Source organism: Macaca mulatta, chromosome 7 (assembly GCF_049350105.2).
Source record: "Macaca mulatta isolate MMU2019108-1 chromosome 7, T2T-MMU8v2.0, whole genome shotgun sequence".
Taxonomy (NCBI): domain Eukaryota; kingdom Metazoa; phylum Chordata; class Mammalia; order Primates; family Cercopithecidae; genus Macaca; species Macaca mulatta.
In genome coordinates this window covers 90,712,445-90,731,164 of record NC_133412.1, presented here as the reverse complement: position 1 = coordinate 90,731,164, position 18,720 = coordinate 90,712,445, and the positions used below count along the sequence as shown (strand labels likewise).

Below are 18,720 nucleotides of genomic sequence, written 5' to 3'. Positions count from 1 at the left end.
CCTGGTGAACAAACATTCTTGTACATGTGCCAGAGTTTCTCTGGAGTAATTAACCAGCGTGGAATTACAGAGCTGTAGAATGTGTGCATTTTTAGTTTTACTAAAACTAAAGTAAAACTTTAATTTTACAGTTTGCCCAATTGTTCCTCAAAGTGGCCGTGCCCATTTATACTCCCACCCGTGGGCAGGAGAGTGTCCTCTCTAATTCTTGATTTTTCTAAGCTGTTTAATTTTGGTTGGGAGATAAAATAGTATCGTTCTGTTTTAGTTTTCATGTCCCTATGGACTAATTTTAGCATTTGAGCATCATCTGATAGGTTGGTGATGGCTACTTCGGGCTGACTTGTGCTTGTGAGGTGGTGTGGCCCATACTCCATGGTTTTCAGTGGCAGGCCTTATAAATGACTCTTTTTGACAAAAAGATTCACTAAGAAGCTTACTGTGATATCTTTAAAAAAATAATATTTTGTGAGTACATAGTAGGTGTATATGTTTATAAAATGTATATACATGAAATTTTTTGATATGGCCATACAATGAGTAATAATCCCATCAGGGTAAATGGGGTATCTATCACCTCAATCACCAGGGTTTCTTGTGCTGCCAGAAAATGCTACTGAGCTGTCAGTTGTCTGAGGCTGTTGACCTGGACAGAGGCAAGGGGGAGACACCCAGCCCCAGGCCTGGCCAAGAGCAGGACCTGTGCAGATGCCCCCAGAACTGTAGGTGTCAAGCAGTGAGTGGCAGCCCCTTTTGTGGCAAGCCTCTGTGGAGGGCCACTGTTCAGCCTTGGGGTTCATTATATTTCGGGGAAGCTGGACAGTGTTATAGATTCCTTCACATGATATATAATCCTGTGATGAATTTAGATTCCCAGGCTTCAAGCAGCATCCAGTGGGGAACTATAACCTTTCTGCTTTGATAAAATGGAAGAGGGCAGGACAGGGAAGGGCAGTGAAACCTGAGATTGGTTATGGTTACACTTCAGTTATTTTTTTTTTTTTGACGGAGTCTTGCTCTGTTGCCCAGGCTGGAGTGCAGTGGCACCATCTCAGCTCACTTCAATCTCAGCCCCCGGGGTTCAAGCGATTTTTCTGCCTTAGCCTTCCGAGTAGCTGGGACTACAGGTGCGTGCCACCACGCCTGGCTAATTTTTGTAGTTTTAGTAGAGACAGGGTTTCACCATATTGGCCAGGCTGGTCTCGAACCCCTGACTTCGTGACCCGCCCGCCTCGGCCTCCCAAAGTGCTGGGATTACAGGCGTGAGCCTCTACAAGATGCTATTCAGCAAGTTAATGGAGTCACCTTCCCTGCAGACCTCAGTTATATTCTGGCAGGAAAGGATCAACTCATTCTGTTATGGGAGACTCACGTTCAAGTCCAGGCTTTGGGACTCTGTGCCTCAGTTTCCTAACCTGTAACACTGAGTGCTGCCTCCCTCGGGGCGGGGGGATCCTGCTGTTAATAAGCACCAAGCCAGAAATCAGGACCACAAATTCTAGTCTTTGCTCCAACAGGAACTCTCTGGGTAACTTAAGAGTTTTTCCTTAAGCTCTCTCTCTTCCTCAGTTTTTCAATCTGTAAGAGGGTGTGAGCATGCCTGTTGCACTGGATCCTGTGGGATTAAAGACGACAGGACGTGTGAAGAGTTTGGATAAACGCCGCGGATATAGCCTTCAGGTGCAAACTCAGGTGTGCGGGAAAGTGGACTGGGAGTCTTTCCAGCCACAAACAACTAAAACCTAACTTTAGATGTAAAGAGTATATGCAGTTTTGGATGAAACCGCTTGGCCGGGGCGATTTCCGGCCTATCTTCCCGGGAAACTGGGCAGCAGGCTGAGAGAAGATTTCCAAAAAATGAGGACAAGCTCTGAAGACCAGCCCCGCATCCTCCGGCTCTTCCAGGGTCGCACGGCCCTGGTCGGCTCCCGCGCGCCTCCTGGTGCCGTGTCCCTGCCACTGCCCAGAAACCACGTGTAAGAAAGTGCTGACAACCTAACTACGCACTATGGTTTCGACCCATCCCAACCAGTAGGGAAGGAGGAGGCGGGGCGGAGGAAAGCGAGGGCCCAATCCCCTCCCGCTTTCCGAGGGGAAGGCGGGGCTCGGGGTTTACCACGTTGGGTTTGTCCGCAGCGCTAATTACTTTTTCCAAAGGCTGTAGGGCTTCACTCCGGCTGGCGCCGCCGCCTAGCGCGCTCCTGCTTCGCCGCCACGGTCCGGGGGCTGCCGGTCCCGGGTACCATGTGTGACGGCGCCCTGCTGCCTCCGCTCGTCCTACCGGTGCTGCTGCTGCTGGTTTGGGGACTGGACCCGGGCACAGGTAGCGCCCCCTCCCACAGCCCTCTTCGCCCCGCGTCGGGCGGCTACCTTCCCTGTGCGCTCTCGCGGCGTTCTGGCGGCCCTGGGGCGGCGGCGGGATGGCTGACGGCGCCGGAGCGGAGAAGACGCGGGCTGCTGCCGGAGTACGGGAATCGGGTGGCTCCGTGGCAGGCGCGCCGCCGCCGGGTCTCCGCTTGCCGATGCGCGGCGCCGTCCCGGGAGGTGCTCGGGCGGCTGCGCCGGAGACCCTCCCCGGGTGGCGCGGGCCAGCGTGGAGGTGCCGGGCGAGGGAAGGGAAGGCAGCGCCAGCTCCGGGTCGCTCTGTCCCCGCGCTGGCGCGGCTGGCGGCCAGCGGGAGGGCGGGCGTCCGGGCGGGCCCCGCCGCGCTGACGCGTCTCCTCTTTCCCCGCAGCTGTCGGCGACGCGGCGGCCGACGTGGAGGTGGTGCTCCCGTGGCGGGTGCGCCCAGACGACGTGCACCTGCCGCCGCTGCCCTCAGCCCCCGGGCCCCGACGGCGGCGACGCCCCCGCACGCCCCCAGCTGCCCCGCGCGCCCGGCCGGGAGAGCGCGCCCTGCTGCTGCACCTGCCGGCCTTCGGCCGCGACCTGTACCTTCAGCTGCGCCGCGACCTGCGCTTCCTGTCCCGAGGCTTCGAGGTGGAGGAGGCGGGCGCCGCCGGGCGCCGCGGCCGCCCCGCCGAGCTGTGCTTCTACTCGGGCCGTGTGGTCGGCCACCCCGGCTCTCTCGTCTCGCTCAGCGCCTGCGGCGCCGCCGGCGGCCTGGTACTGCCCGCTCCCCCTCCGGGTCGGCCCGTCGGGTCTGCTGCGGCTCAGGGTGGTCGCCGTGGAGGGTGGGGATGGGGCGCCTCTGCTAGAAGTCCAGCCTCCAGGGGAACCGGAGGGAACCTCCTGCCTTTCCACCTCTCCCCACTCCCCACCCCTGCTTTCGGTACCCACTATAGAGAAAGGGAGTGGGAGGGGCAGCATCGTAGTCCAGCGCCTCTGCGGCCGGTGGAACCCGCGCGGAACCGGTTGCATGGGGTATACGCCGCCCGCCCTAGGGAGCGCAGATCTGGCAGGGATGAAACTGTCAGGGCTCTGGACAGAGGCGCCTTGGCCCCAGTGTAGACAGAGCACTGCATCTACACCGCTGTATCTACACCTGTATGTCACGGGAGTACCTATGTGCGTATAGGTGTTCTGTTCTTGGACGTGGTGTTGGGGGAGTGGGCTTTCACCTCCCTTCCTTTTGAGTCTTCTCTCTGTACCTGGAACAGGAAGTTTGGAGAGGTACCCAGGCAGGCCGCGGCTCACCCCGCTCTTCTTAGCTGAAACGTAAGAAACAGGAGAGAAAGGGTGTTTGTCTTTGCTTCCTTATACTATTAGTAGGCATTTGTCTGGTGCCCACCCACAACCAGGCCTGAGGGGTGCTTACATTGGTGATGAACCCTATTCCTGCCCCCAGGAGCTCCCTTGCTGTGGTAGTAACTTCCCCGCCCCCAAGTCCCTGGCCTGTTGCATTTGAGGCACCCGTAACAGGTACTCCCGGGGGCCGGGGGGTTCTTGTGTGCACTTGCCCTGCCTGTGCACACACTTGATCATGTGGCTACACTGGTGCCCAGACGAGCACTCAGCCTCTCCATCGTGCCCTGAAAGCAGCACACATGGCCAGCAGATGGCTGCCCCCAGCGAAGCTTGGTATGGACCCAGAGCATGAACCGCAGGGATGCTCTTTGTCTTCTGTCTTGACTGGCCTCTTTGGAGGCAGTTTCTGATATTAGTTTGTGTCTGTCCTTCCCAGGCACAAGAAACTCCTCCCCACATTTCCACCTTTTCTTGTGCCGCCATCTGGAATTCTCCAGCCTTACAGAGTCTCTGGCAAATCCTCGAGAATCTACGAAGCCAGAAGGCCTGGGGGTGCAAGGTGTTATGTAAGACCTCTCCTTTCTTCCCAGTGCTGTGGGTATCTCTGGGTATAGTTTCCTAGCTCGGCCTGGCTCTCCTTTCAGGAATTTTCTGAATTCTGATTAGGGTATGATCTGGTTTTGCTCAGCTGGGAAAAATAGGCAACTTTGGTGAACCAAGGAAAGTGATATAGACCCTTGGAGGGGGCCTGGTAGGAAGGAGCTAATGTGGACCTGGGACAGGGAATGTGGACCTGGGGTGGGGAATGTGGACCTGGGGCAGGGAATGTGGGCTGTGGGCAAGGAGGCTTAAGTAGGAGTGAGAAAGGCTCAGATCACTGTAGGGCTTGGGTCAAGGCTGTATCATGTTCTGGGAGGGACTGGAAGGCCCACATCATTTTTCCTGTTTTTGCCAAAGTGTTTAAAGTCTAAGTCACATCATTGTACTGTACATGGAAACATCTGAATCCCATTTGCTGCGGTTTAGTGAGTTTCTGTAGAGGTCAGAGTTTATACTTCTTGGTGTAAAGTTTCCAGCAAGGAGCTATCTGTGAAGGAGCCGAGGTGGAAAGCTGGATAACATTGATTTAAAATCCTTGCAGAGTGAGGGCTGGGTCCTTTCATAGATGGCATCTCAGCCAGCTTCTCAGCAAGACTGTCCTTCCCTTCAGCACCATGTGAGGGTGCTGTGCTTTAGATAAAGGAACCCGGCCAACAGGCTGAGTTCAGTGTGTGCCAGTGGCGGGTGTACCTCTAAGACTTCAGCTTTTAAATTCTGTTGTTTAGTCTGCCTTGTTCATCCCATTCATGTGAGCTGGACATTGGACACTTCCCCCTCCGTACATGTTGAAGGCAGGAGGGAAGAGACAATGGGGTGACTTGGAGGTGGACCCCTTGCTTGCAGGGTGGCCCTGAAAGTGTAAAGAAAAGAAAGCAACAGAAACTTGGGCTAACCAAGTTTGCATTGCAGACTAGCTTTGACTTTGGTTCTCAGTTCAGGCGGCTGGTGATGTTGTGTTAGTCCCTGTTGACCGTGGTGGAAGCTCTGTGAAGTGGAGACGTGGAGTTTTGTGTGTGTATTTGCTACGACAGTCTCGGCTATAAGGTGTGGGAAGGGAGGCTATAAGTGGATGATTTTTGGTGGCCGTGGATGAGGAGCATTTCAGAGTGTCCTTGTATCTAAAAATGAGGAGCAAGAGTCGGCAAACTTCTTTGAAGGATCAGATAAATATTTTAGGCTTTGTGCACCACATAGCCTTTGTTGCAGCTGCTCAAAGCTGCCCTTTTAGTGTGAAAGCAGCTACAGCTATGGAAGGTATGCAAGCGAATGGATGTGGCTGCGTTCAACAAAACTTCATTCCGGATGTTGAGTATCATGTTAATTGCTGGTAAGTCCCACTGTATCGAACATCTCCTAAAGGGCTCAGCAGAGAGTGTTGAGTGCCTGGGCTGGGGGCACACAGGTTCTGTTCCATGTTGCATGGAATCTGTGCTGTTTATCTCCAGAGATGTTTGCTGTTTAAAGGAGATGCATTATTATAATAGATCATTCCTTAGCTGTTCAGGGGCCATGGAGAGTAAAGCACCTGTTCCATTTTTGCTCCTTCTCCTTTTGACAGCAGACAGTCATGGGCCTGCGGCGTTCCTTTCTTAGTGTCTTATCTTGAAAAGCTGGGCCAACTGCGCTTTTTGGATCTTCAAAGACTATATAGACTTAAGTATTGATTGTTTTCTGTTTATGCTTCTTCATTGTATTTACATTTCCAAGAGTCTTTAGAGCATAGGCTTTTTGGAAGTGTTTTTATGAGCATATCATTTCAAAGCATGAACTTTAGGTGTATGAGGAGGGCCTTTCCACTCCTCAAGAATTTATGTAAGTTCGGATCAACTGCCTCTGTGACCAGGACCGGATCGTGGAAGGCCAGTGGAATTGGAATCAGGCTGAACTTCATAGGTAGACAGGCTAGCAGAGAAGGCACTTCAAGATCAGTATGAGTGTCAGGCTGTGAAAAGAATCTGTGCAGCTTGTCCAAAGTGAGTGGCTGGAGGGCTTGTTTTAGGAAGAGTGAACGAGAGGAGGGGACGGCTGGAGGCCCCTGCTGTCGGGTTTGGTCTGCCGAGCAGTGGCCATCCTTCCTTGGATGATACTCACAAAGCTTGGGAAGGCCTCCCACTGGAATGTGTCCACTCCTTCTTGGCCAAGGCTGTGGCCTGCCAGGGGCATACTGTGAGATGGGGAGACCGGACAGACCACCAGGGAGCTCTGGGCTGCAAAACATTAAGCCATAACCGCTTTCCAGGGCACCTTGAAGAACTGTGAGAAGGTCAGGGATCCTCCTACCATAGCTCCTCTGTTGTCACAGCCACATGCTGTAGGACTCTTATTTGGAATCACTGGGGTCAACCTGGTGGCCCAGCTCATCCTCACTCTGGCTGGTCAGCCTGACTGCAGACCATGTGTCCATGTTGGTAGCACGTCATTTGTGGGACATAGGACGTTCATACTTCTGTACAGCTGTTCCAGTCCACTAGAGAACTTTTAGAGAATGCTCACCTCTAATTTATAGGGGAGCAAGTGTAGTCCAGGTAAGAATAGATGGGGGCAGCCGGGTGCGGTGGCTCACGCCTGTAATCCCAGCACTTTGGAAGGCCAAGATGGGCAGACCACCAGCACACGAGTTCAACACCAGTCAGGCCAACATGGTGAAACCTCGTCTCTACTAAAGATACAAAAAATTAGCTGGGCATGGTGGTGGGCGCTTGTAATTCTGGCTACTCGGGAGGCTGAGGCAGGAGAATCACTTGAACCTGGGAGGTGGAGCTTGCAGTGAGCTGAGATCCCACCAATGTACTCCAGCCTGGGCGAGCTCAGCCAGCTGATGAGTAGGCAGCTTAGGTTAGAAGTGTTGAGGACCCCACTTTTAAGAGGGCAGCCTGCGTTTGCATGACTCCTGTGATGGAGAAGCAAGTTTGGGATGTTACTACCTCTCTCTTTAGAAAAGAGTTATCAAACCCTTTTGATTGATTTACAAAATTGCCCAGCTTTATAATGCAGCCTCACTCGATGGAGAACAGCTGAGTAGGAATTAGTCTCGTCAAAAATGATACGGTGTGGAGACCCATTGGAAGGGACTGCATTATAATACATCATTATATTGAGACAGGTCTGAGGAAGGTACGTGGTCCTAAGTGATTACCTAGTATTGCTGAAGAATTGATCGTGTGCAAAATAAATATATTTGGAGAATACAGAGAATACGAAGCACATATATAGAACTTTGTAAAAAGAAACAATTGAGTGGATGTTAAGGGGCACTTTGGCAGGAATCGAAGAAGGGCAAAGACAGTTTCGTGAAGTTTGGAGGCATGCAAGTATTGGAGGGAAGAACTCAGAAAGTTCTAAGGCCTCTGGCTGCCACCTCTGGAACAACATTCCTGTGGCCTCATGGTGGCTTCTCTTCACACCCCTTTGTCCTCTCCAGCACTGCGTACTCTTGTGTTCCTCCTGATTGCCCAGGGCTTCATCCAGCTGCAGCTCTCCAGGCTGGGCTGACTCCTCTTAGGATGCCAGGCACTGGCTGCTTCTGCACCAAGCTCCCCAGTAGCATCGCCTAGGACACATACTGGATTTTCCCACTTTGAACTTTTGTTTAGTTGACAACATTTTAAAAAAAATGAAAAAGAAGTAAAAGATGGGATGATGAACTGAAGCAGTTTTCTTTGACTGATTGCATTCTTGGAGCTTATTTCCTGAACTCTGAAATACTGCAGCTGCCTGATCTTGGATGTGTGTGATGGGGAAGATGTTTTTTGCAGCCAGTACATCTGAGGGAACCATGCAGAGTCGTTGGTTAACTTTTCCCTGGACCTGCTTCTGTGCACAGGTCCCCAGATGCATGGTCACATTCTTGCTTCTTAGGAAATGAAACCGTATGGCCATTCAGAGCTGCGATCTTGAGCAAGTCATTTAAGTCCTTTGAACCTTTCTGCCTGCAGCCATACAGGGGTAAATAACATGGGCCTTGCAAGGCTGTTGATAGAATGGAAGAAGATAAAGTCTGTGAAATCATTTAGTGAGAGCCTGGCACATTAAGGCATTAAAAACAGGCTTCTTCTCTTGCCCTGCAGGCTGTTCCCAGACTTTTCCAGTTATACATCAGCTGATCAGTCATCGCTGTTGCCTGAATGAGCCGATCATTATCACACACCTGCCATGTGCAGGATGCTCTGGTAGGCCGCCCAGCAAGGCTCAGAGAGAAAGACAATGCAGGCCCTGTCTGGGAAGACAGTCCCAGCCTCCTGGAGGAAGGTGCGCTGGAGCCTGGAACTAGGCAGGGTGGGGTTTCAGGGAGGGAAGAGGGTAGGCTTCAGATTCCAGGAGGGAGGAGTGATGGAAAAGGCACTGAGGCCCCATTGTCCTGAGATAAGGGACCCATGAGTGGATTGGTGGGATGGTGGTTTTAAGGGAGAGATGGGGGTAGAGGAACTGAACTGGCAGGCATGTGGATTAAATGGGGCAGGTCTGTGGGTGCCAACCAAAGGCATTTGGACCTTATCCTAGAGCAGTGGTTCTCAGCCTTGAGCCCGCATTACAGTCCCCTGGAGGGCCCATTAAACGGATGGCTGGGCCCCACCCTGGAGTTTTTGATGTAGCAGGCCTGGGGTGGGCCTGAGAGCTTGCATTTCTTGCAAGTTCCCCAAGGGATGCTGATGCGGCCATTCTGGGAGGGCACTCTGAGGGTCACTGGCTGAGAGGCAATGGAGGATGGGTAGTTGGGGAATCCTGGGGATAGTTGTATGGGGAGGACTGGCGGAGAGGAGCACTTAGAGCAGGGAGGTGACCAGGCTCAAGCCTCCAAGGCAAGCCTCAGAAAGGAAGGAAGACCACACGAGAGGGACTCTGAAGGGCAGGCTGGCAGTCCTTTTTGGCTGGCTGACACTGACTAGCGGTCTGAAAGGGCTGACACTGAAGTGAGGGACCCTGATATTACTGAGGAGAGGCCTGCTTTGGGAAGAAGACCAAGCATCTGTGCTCAGGCATTTCACATTTGAGGCGGCGGCAGCAGGACTGGGGGAGGGGCCCTCTGGGTGATGCCTCAGAAGGGGTGCAGGTTGGGAAGCCCCGCATGGCCGTGTTGTGTGGGGGAGGCTCCTTCCACGGGAAGAGGTGCATGCCCACCGGAGAGTCAGAGGCAGGGCGGGAGGATCTGCAGTCACACGGTGGCTTTTTCTTCTTGGAAGCAGGTTGGTCCCTACAGGAAGCAAACTCACCACCCCTTTGGCCCCATCCTCTCAACCCATCTTGACCTAGAGAAGGAGACCTAAGACCCACTCCTGTTAACTGAGGAGCCGCAGACTCCTGAAGAAAGGCAATTCCGTTGCCATCTTTGTGGAGTCATGTGACTTTGTCCCCTCCCACAGAGGCATGCTGCTTTGAAGCATACAGGAGAGACTTCCTCTGTTATCTTAACTGCATTTTCTAAGTGAACTTGTGCTAACATTAGGTGATAAAAACGGCTGTGTCTTTCACACTCTCCACACTGCAGAGAGAGCTAGTCCTGCTTCAGGCAGGAGGTGGTGTGGAGTGAACAATACCTGATTTACAACTCTGTCTTAACAGAACCCTTCAAAGCAAGTACCCACAACAAAGAGAGTTGAAAGCACTCACAACTGCTGAAATATCAAGTTATTGCCTGATCCATTTTATTTGACCCACACTTCTTTAGTATAGCATCCCAAATCCTGCAAAACTTAAGATTTCTCTTTTAAGAGCACCATTTCATTGGGGGCTTTGTTATATCCCTTAAAACCAAGGGGCCTAGGCATTTATTTCTATACAGTTTGTCTCTTTGGAGGACGGTTGCAGGCCTCCTGTATCTAAGGCACAGGCTCATTGCTGGTATTTCTTTACCACCATCAGTGGGACAGAAGAGGCCTTGGACAAACATTTCCCTGAGTGTCCCCTCTCCGCATAGATGGTGACTGCAGGAGTCCCACAGATCCAAGAAGCCCTGCTCAGCTCTTGGGGCCACGTGCAGTGGTGGGCTAGAAGCAAGGGTAGTGCACAGAGCTCCATGGAGGAAAGCCCGGGTTCCAAATCCGAGGACCTCTCCACATGGAATCAAGGCAGTAGGTGTCCAGGGTCTCCAGCACCCAGTTAAACGCTAGGACGGCGCTTCTCAACCCTGGCTACACATTGAATTTTCCTGGTCACCTTTGAAAACGTATCAGTTCCTTGGGCTCCACCCTAGATATTCTGATTCACTTGGCCTGGAGTAGGGCTGAGGCATCAGGAGTTTTCAAAGCTCCCCAAATCATATCAATATGTAGCCGGGGATGAGAAGCCCTGAGCAAGGGGGTTGCAGGCCGTCCTTACAGGTAACTGCGTTTTCAGTCGCATATTTTCTTTTTGAGTAACTGTTATGTGGCAGTCATTGGCAAAAATAGGAGTAATAATTCTGATCTTGCCTCAATGGAACAAACCGTTAGGTCGTGAAAGTGTCCTATAACATGCGGTAGTGGGCTGGAATTTAACAATGCAGGGGGCTGCAGGGAAGGGGGTTTATTTAGGGAAGAGAGGAGTCAGGGAGAGAGAAGGAGGGCTGGTGGGTATTTTGGCGTAAGACTGCGTGTAATGCACAGGTGGCACTTCTCAACAGGACGTTTGACCACTGGTGGTGTGCTGACAATGGCAGTGTTAGAGATGCTTGAAGGAGGCTAGGGACAGTGACAGTGAGGGAGGAGGCAGGGCCCTTCCTCATGCTGGTTCCCAGGGTGAGGGCCCTGTACAGCCCCTCCCTGCTGGTGCTACTCCTGGCCACATCCCTGCTTGAGGTTGGAGCCCAAGAGGGCAAGTGGCTGCCAGGGTTGAGGACCCACTAGTCCATTTATCCATCATTCCCCAGCATTGCTGTTTTCTTCTTTAAGTTTATAGAAACCAGCACATGGGGTCCCTGAGAATTGTAAAGAAAAACCTTCCCTAAGGTGCTAAGTGATGCTTTGCATGTATATATGAGTGTGTCTGTGTAGGATTTCTCACCAAGGTGAGATCTCCCTGTCTTGAAAAACTTGTTCGGCCTTAGAACTAACAGCTAACGGCTTTTTATACCGGGGTTTGTGAATACAAACTCTAGACTGAACGAATAAGAACTGGCTTTGAAAGTGCTAGATTGCGGGGAGGGGTTTGACCCACAGCCAGGGTGTTTCCACGTGAGTCCAGCCCCTCATTAGAGTGAAGCGTATCCTCTAGGGAGCAGGGGTTTCCTCCCACGCGGGGCTGCATCCCACGCGCTGTGCCGTACCCTGCCCACCCTATCTTGAGCGCGGAAGTTTTCAGGGGTTCTGCACCGAGGCTGCGTTGTGCACAGCTATGATGGAGCTCTGCAGATCCCACTGTGGCCACCCTCTTCCATTTCTTCGGTTTCCGTAAAGTTTCCTAGTGAACAAACTCAAGTTTTCACTTTAAAGGAGAGGGAGGAAAGCTGTGCTCTCCTGCAGGTCATGCAGTGCCACTTTGAGACAGTTTTATTTGGGCAGTAAACTCTTTGAGTTGTTCTTGGCAAAAGTTCTAATGAAATGGAAACCTTGAAATATGCTTAGAGCGGTAAGTATGGCCTCACCCTGTATCTTGGGGATGCAAGGTTGCAGGCGATCTTATTAGTTGATCTGATTTACTTTCCAGGAATCTTGGTACCGGTGCATCCTTTCAGAATGTAGGGGGGGGGTCTATCTCATTTGGCTTAAGTGAGCTTTATACTTGAGCCTGGAGTTAGCTCTGCGTGTGGGAGGGAGTGCTGCTTCTCCAAGTGTGGTCCCTGTATTACATGGGACCTTCTTAAAAATGCACATTCTTGGGCTCCAGCAGGACCTCCAGGTGATTTGGGTGCATGCTAGGCTTTGAGAACCAATGTGTGTCATGGCTTTTGAAAAGTGAGGGTGGAAGAGGGAGACAAGAAAGGATATCATGACCCCCTGAGACTCATCCCCCAGATCTCCTGAATCTGTGCAATCAAAGGCAGTTCAGGATCGTTCCCAGGAGAAGGGGATGGTGACTGCATCGATCAGTGTACAAACCAGGTCCTCCCCTGGCCCTGCCTGGGTTCGATTTCCTTGAGAAATTTACCATTTTGACTCCACATAAGAAGGGAAACTAGCAGCAGGTGCCTGGGGAAGGAGGGCAAATTGTTTTGATGCTGTCAAAACAATACTAACATTACTTTTAATATACCCAGGATAAGATACATTTTTCCATTAGGGATATAAATGTCATTCCCAACAATTTCAGTGTTGCCTCCCAGGTGGACTTTTGTGAGGATGATTTTTAAAGTAACTTAAAAAATAATTTTAAAATTAAAAATTTGATAATGAAGTAGTTCATCTTCTCTGAAAGGCAACATGGAAAATGGATGTTGTTGTACCTGTCTCTGTACCCCCACCCCCAACGCAGCTGCTCTGTGGTATGTTTGTAAGTCACACAGAAGCTCACTCTTGGGCTCAGGTAAATCTGACCAGTTTGCAAAGAAAAGAGCCCAGACATGGAACTCACACCTAGGTGACCTTGCCTGCTCCTCTGGCAGTGGAGGGAGCCATGGGCATGTGTGAATGAGGATGACCGACATTGCGTTTCCTTCTCCTTTCTGGACAGGTTGGCCTCATTCAGCTTGGGCAGGAGCAGGTGCTAATCCAGCCCCTCAACAACTCCCAGGGCCCATTCAGTGGACGAGAGCATCTGATCAGGCGCAAATGGTCTTTGACTCCCAACCCTTCTGCCGAGGCTCAGAGATCTGGGCAGCTCTGCAAGGTTCTAACAGGTGAGTCAGGGCAGCAGCATGACCGGCTTAGAACACATGCACAGCCCGCATCCTTTGTGTGTCTCCAAGTGCACTGAAGCCATGTGAGTGAGAACTTACCTTCCCCTATATTTCAAAAGCTGTTTTATTGCCCTAAGACCACTTCCTTTTCCTTTCTATGTGTCTTAGTGTCAGCAGCCCTTTGAAAAAGTCATCGTTTTATTTCTGCAAGGAACCCATGATCTCTTTCATGCAGTACCTCAATTTTATATATCAGGAGCAAGTTGAGGTCCAAAAATCCTCTAGGGCTTATTGATCAAACCCCAGGTTTGTAGCCAAGCTTGGATGAGAATTCCCTCCTCCTGGTGCCCTGACAAGGAGCTCACTCTTAATAATACAGTGCTCCTGAGTGCTGGCTGCACTAATTAAAGCTACCTGGGACGCCTCTGAAGCTGCGATTCTTGCAGTGTGGCCCTTGGGCCAGCAGCATCAGCATCACCTGGGAACTTGTTAGAAATGCACGTTTTCAGGCCAGACCTGTGAATCAGAAACTCTGGGGGAGGGTCCAGTAATCTCTAGTTTCATGGGCCCTCCAGGGGATTTAGATGTGTGCTAAAGTGTGAGAACCACTGCTTTAAAAAATGCCATACACTGGCTTGTCCCCCAGCATCCTGATCTTTTTTAGTCTGGGGTATGAGTTGGGTTCCAGTGTTTTTAAAAGTGATTTTAATATGCAGTGTAGGGGGGAGAACCTGGGGCTCTTATACTCTGGGTCTTTCTTTGAGCATCCTTAATGTTGATTACCCATCACATGTTTAAGAACATTTCATGGGGCTGCAAATGTCTCCAGATGAAGTTGGATCACAGGTGGCATTTCCTCCCAGGAGATCGTGGGATCCCACTGCTGACTTCTGGGGGCTGTGCTTCTGTAGTTGAAAGACTTATCTTTGTATGAAAATGCAGTGTGTCTTAGTTTAGTATTCTGGTGATATTGGAAACAATGGGTCTTGGTTTAGTATCCTGGTGACATTGGGAATAAATTATGTGACTGCTTTAGAATTACCTTGTTATTTGTAAACAAGTTTTGCAGTTGAGCTCAGCTGCTGTGTGTGGACTTGATGGAAGTAGGTCGACTTTCTCCTTAGCCTAGTCTGGGTGGGCAGGGTGGGTATTAGAGGTGATTGTGCTGGATAGAGGGCATCTCTGAAACCTCAGGAGAGCTTTGAGTCTCAAATGGAGTCATTAGGGTTTTTCTGTTTTTTCTGCATCCTTACAAAAGTAAGGAGGACCAAATAAAATTACTAGTACCTAAAAAATACCGTTTAATAGGAAACAGGGTCTTTGGTAAGTCTAAAGGTTGTGTGTGGGCTTGACGTCAGTATGGCTTTTTTTTTTGGAGACACGGTGTCACTCTCTCACCCAAGTTAGAGTGCAGTGGTGTGATCATGGCTTGCCACAGCCTTGACCTCCTGCGCTCAGGTGATCCTCCCTTCTGAGTAGCTGGGACCACAGGCGTGCACCACCACACCTGGCTAATTCTTGTTTTGGTAGAGGTGGGGTTTCGCCATGTTGCCTAGACTGGTCTTGAACCCCTGGGCTCCAGTGATCCTCCCGCCATGGCCTGCCAAAGTCCCGAGATTATAGGCATGAGCCACTATGCCTGACCCTCCCCAGTGTGCTATTTTTAATCTGAGCCCCTGACTCTACCTCGTTCTGTCTTGACGTACCGGCGCAGAGGCAGAGAGATTTCTCTACGGCAGTGGTTCTCAGTCCTGGGTGTACCTTGGCCTCACCTGGGGAGCTTTAACAACTCCTCACGCCTGGGTCCCACCCACAGAGAACCACTTTAATTAGACATCCTGAGGACATCAGGCAATGTAAAGGCTCCCAGGTGGTTCTGATGTTCAGCTGGTATTGAAAACCACATCACTAAGGACTGTTAAACCTGAGGAATAGCACCTGTGGGCCATCAGGAGTGGATTTTCCCATTTGAGCACCTTCAAGCAGGGCCATGCAATGAAACAAAGGACAAATGTGTCTTCTCACTGTTCCCTCTGCTCACGCCACCGTTCATCAGCCGCTAGTCCATGGTCAGAACTCAGCATGCTTGTAGATGAGATAATGGGATGTTTGTCTAATGACCAGCTTCCATCCTCTTTAGTCGTGTGATACTGAGGATCACTGACAACATGATAAATGGTGCTTGTGTTTGCCTTTTTGTCCCTAAGAAGAGTTTTGAGGCATTCTTTTGATAGACTGTTTAGCCTTTAATGAGGAAATAAAATTAACAAAACCAGGGTGGGGTGGATGTGATGGAAAAAGTTAAAACAAGAGCAGCCATTCAAGACTGTAGGGAGAAATTTCTGAACTTGCTTAAAAATATAATCTCTCCTTCCCTGCTCTCAAACCTTGCATCAGCTTGCTTTGAGCAGGCTGTAATGTGCGTATTTAAGGTTGTGCCAGACTCAGGCTCTGCGCTAGTGAGGAACACAGACGCAGAGGAGAGTTACATATTTTGCTTCTGGTCCTTCTTGCATTGCATGAAATATTCAGTAAATGTGGCTGTCTTGAGAAGGACAACGGGCCTTTTAATAGGCCGAGCTAATGAGCAGTCAGTTAGGCCCTATCTCGTTTGGATTAGCTTTCAAACATCAGGAGTTTAGAAATCAGGAAAATTACTGGGACATCTGCAAAGTACATTCTTGAAGTTTCCTAGAAGTTTCCTAATCTTTCCTAGAAAGATTAATCAGATTAATCCAAGATTTCCCATGGGAACGTGCTCTTCCTGGCTGAACGTGGCAGCCATAGGTTTCATGCCCTGTTGTTGACCCTGTGTTATGATAGCCTTGAACATGGTCTGAGAGTAGCCTTGCCTGCTCTTGCAGGTGAGGAGGAGTCTGAGAAACTTCCTCCGTGAAGCACTCAGTGTAACTGAAAGGTGAACCCAGGTGCGCCGCTGTGCTGAGCAGGATTTTATGTCCGAGCAGGGGTTGGGGCTAGAAGGACTGACACAGCAAAGGCCACCTGGGAAATGTTTCTTTCCCTTGGACACTACTGAGGTTGCATTTCTAGTGGTCTTTGGGGCTTCAGGCGAGGGGACAGGCTGATCCTGTTTCCTACATTGCTTCTAATTTTGGGGGCCTGATAAACTGATCCATAAAATAGCACTCCAGGTTGGAACTTGGCTAACTAAAATGGTACCTTGGATATTTTGAAATGTTCCTTGATTTTTAAACAGTTATTTTGACTTCAAACCTTTTAATCTTCCTTCAGTGCTTATTTTAATTTCTCCATTATGATTCAGTTTAGAATCTTCCTCCCAGCATTTTCATGCTCTTAAGTAACAATATGAATCTTCCTCTCTTCACCCGTGGTGTATTTCACATGTATGTGGTAGTAGGTGAAATAGAAGAGTAATTTTCCATTAACATTTGCAACATAGGAATCCCACTGATATGCTGAGTGGTGGTGAGCTCATTGGAACGTGATTTTGCCTCCAACTGTGGTTTCGGTGAAGCACTGATGTCTACTTTATAGGTTAAGTTCTGTTATCATTATCTTAAAAACTCATTGTGGTTATTTTCTAGTGTTGTCTTGTTCATTTATAACATTATAAAGGTAATGTCAATGAGTATTTGATGGATACGGTAACTCTTTAGAAACTGTATTGCTAATTTATGCAAGAATTTGCATGTATAATACGTGTATATCCTCTGTAATGTGCAACTGGTCAGGTCTTGTGCTTTGTACCAATTATGCCTAGTGTTCCATCATTGGAACACTAAGCTTGTGGAAGTTGTTTATACCCTACTGCTCAAGGTCATTGCCAAGGTCTGAGTTTTCACAAAAAAAATTTGCAACCTCAGGCATAAATGGGTTAAGATTCATTTGGTTGGAAATGACAGAAATCAAACTGGCTTAAACACTAAAGACATCACTGACATGAGTTCATGCAGCTGACGAGTAAAGCAGGAGTTTGGATGTCAGGTAACATTTGCCCAAACTTCACTTCTCTGCAATTACTTCTTTGTATGACACCCTTGTGTCCTCACCTGGCTCCTCTTAGGGTGACAAAGAGGCAGCTAGGATGAGGAGGTCAGCCATTCTGTTTAATTGGGATTTGAAGTGGTTTGGCTTGGATTGGGTTTGCCACTAGCTGCAAAGGTTTATGGCAGGCTTAGGTCTCTCCCCATATAGAGCGTAGGTGCCGGTACTCACGTGACTATGCAGCTACCACTCTGTTTCCATTCCTGTCCTGACTTCTACCAACCATCACACACTTAGAAGTCTGGAGTAGATTTAGAACATCTCGAATCCAGGTGTAATCCATTATTCCAGCCTACACAGTTAACATTTGGCTGTTTCATCCTTATTTCCACAGCTTAGATGCTAATTAGCTCCTCATTCCACCTGTGCCCCAGGGATAACTGTAGCTGCTGATCTTTGCTCAGCAAGGGCTCCATCCCTCTGAAATTTGGTTCCTCTACACTTCTTCGAGACCTTAGCTCTCCCAGTGGATAAAATAAAATATGATTTTGTAGTTCATCTGGTGTTCTTTGTTGTAAAAGTGGTAGTTGGAGTCTTTCCTGTCCTTCTATATCTTAACTGGAAGCAGAACCTAAGAGGAATGGCATTAAATTGCTACTTTGAGTTTTTTCAGGTTAATATTTTAAATATTTATTGGCATATAAATGTTAACTCTGTAAGTAGACATCAGTAGTTTAAGAATTATTCTACAAAGAGAAAAAAGAACTGTGGTAGAGGCCCAATTCTGTTTCCCTTTGGTGTAACTCCAGAAAAAGAGTCCCTTAATATCTCTGCACCTCTGTATTTGGAGCAACAGAGGCTGCTCCAAAGCACCACAGACCTGGGGGCGTAACAGAAATTTATTGTTTTGTTGGTATTTGTTATTCACAGTTCTGGAGGCCGAAAGTGTGAGATCAGGGTGTTGACAGGGTTGTTTCCTTCTGAGGCTATGAGGAAAGGATCCGTTCCAGGCTTCTCTCCTTGGCTTGTAGATGGCTATTGTGTTAGTCGATTTGTGTTGCCCTGAAGGAATACCTGAGGCTGGTTAATGTACACAGAAAAGAGCTTTATTTTGGCTCAGAGTTCCACAGGGTGTACACAAAGCATAGTGCCAGTATCTGCTTCTGGTGTAGCCTCAGGAAGCTTCCAATTGTGGAAGACGAAGGGGAGCCAGCCAGCCTGTCACATGGTGAGAGAGAAACAAGAGAGAGAGTGAAGAGGTGAGGGTCTTTTTAAACAGCCAACTATTGCATAAACTAACGGAGTGAGAACTCACTCATCACCATGGGGATGGCACTAAGCCATTCAGGAGGGATCCACCACCTCCCTCTAGGCTTCACCTCCAGCATTGGGCAGCGTGTTTCATTATGAGATCTGGAGGGGACACCCATCCAAACTGTATTGGCCGTCTTCTCCATGTGTCTTCACATGGTCTTATCTCTGTGCATGTCTCTGTTCAGATTTCCTCTTAGGAGGATCCCAGTCATTGGATTAGAGCCCACTGTTATGACTTTATTTTAACTTAGTTACCTCTGTAAAAACCCTATCTGCAAATGCACACATATTCTAAGGTCCTGGGGGTTAGGACTTCAACATAGGAATCTGGCAGGGGTCTGGGATAGTGGCCGGGGGTGTGGTGCACAGTACAGGCCACACAGCCTCTGTTTTCTTACCTGCAC

The 18,720-nt window shown here is 49.6% G+C and overlaps 1 protein-coding gene across 4 annotated transcripts in view; it reads left to right on the top strand.

The window, feature by feature from the left end:
- The first annotated feature begins 2,122 nt into the window (after window positions 1-2,122).
- Window positions 2,123-18,720, top strand: part of ADAMTS17 (ADAM metallopeptidase with thrombospondin type 1 motif 17) — a 362,991-nt gene continuing 346,393 nt past the window's right edge. For all 4 annotated transcript variants that reach the window (XM_077940459.1, XM_077940458.1, XM_077940457.1 and 1 more), the window contains exons 1-3: window positions 2,123-2,323; window positions 2,735-3,105; window positions 12,871-13,036. In XM_077940459.1, coding sequence (XP_077796585.1) covers window positions 2,245-2,323; window positions 2,735-3,105; window positions 12,871-13,036 — 616 coding nt within the window. In that variant the 5' untranslated portion in view covers window positions 2,123-2,244. The remainder of the gene's footprint in view (window positions 2,324-2,734; window positions 3,106-12,870; window positions 13,037-18,720) is intronic.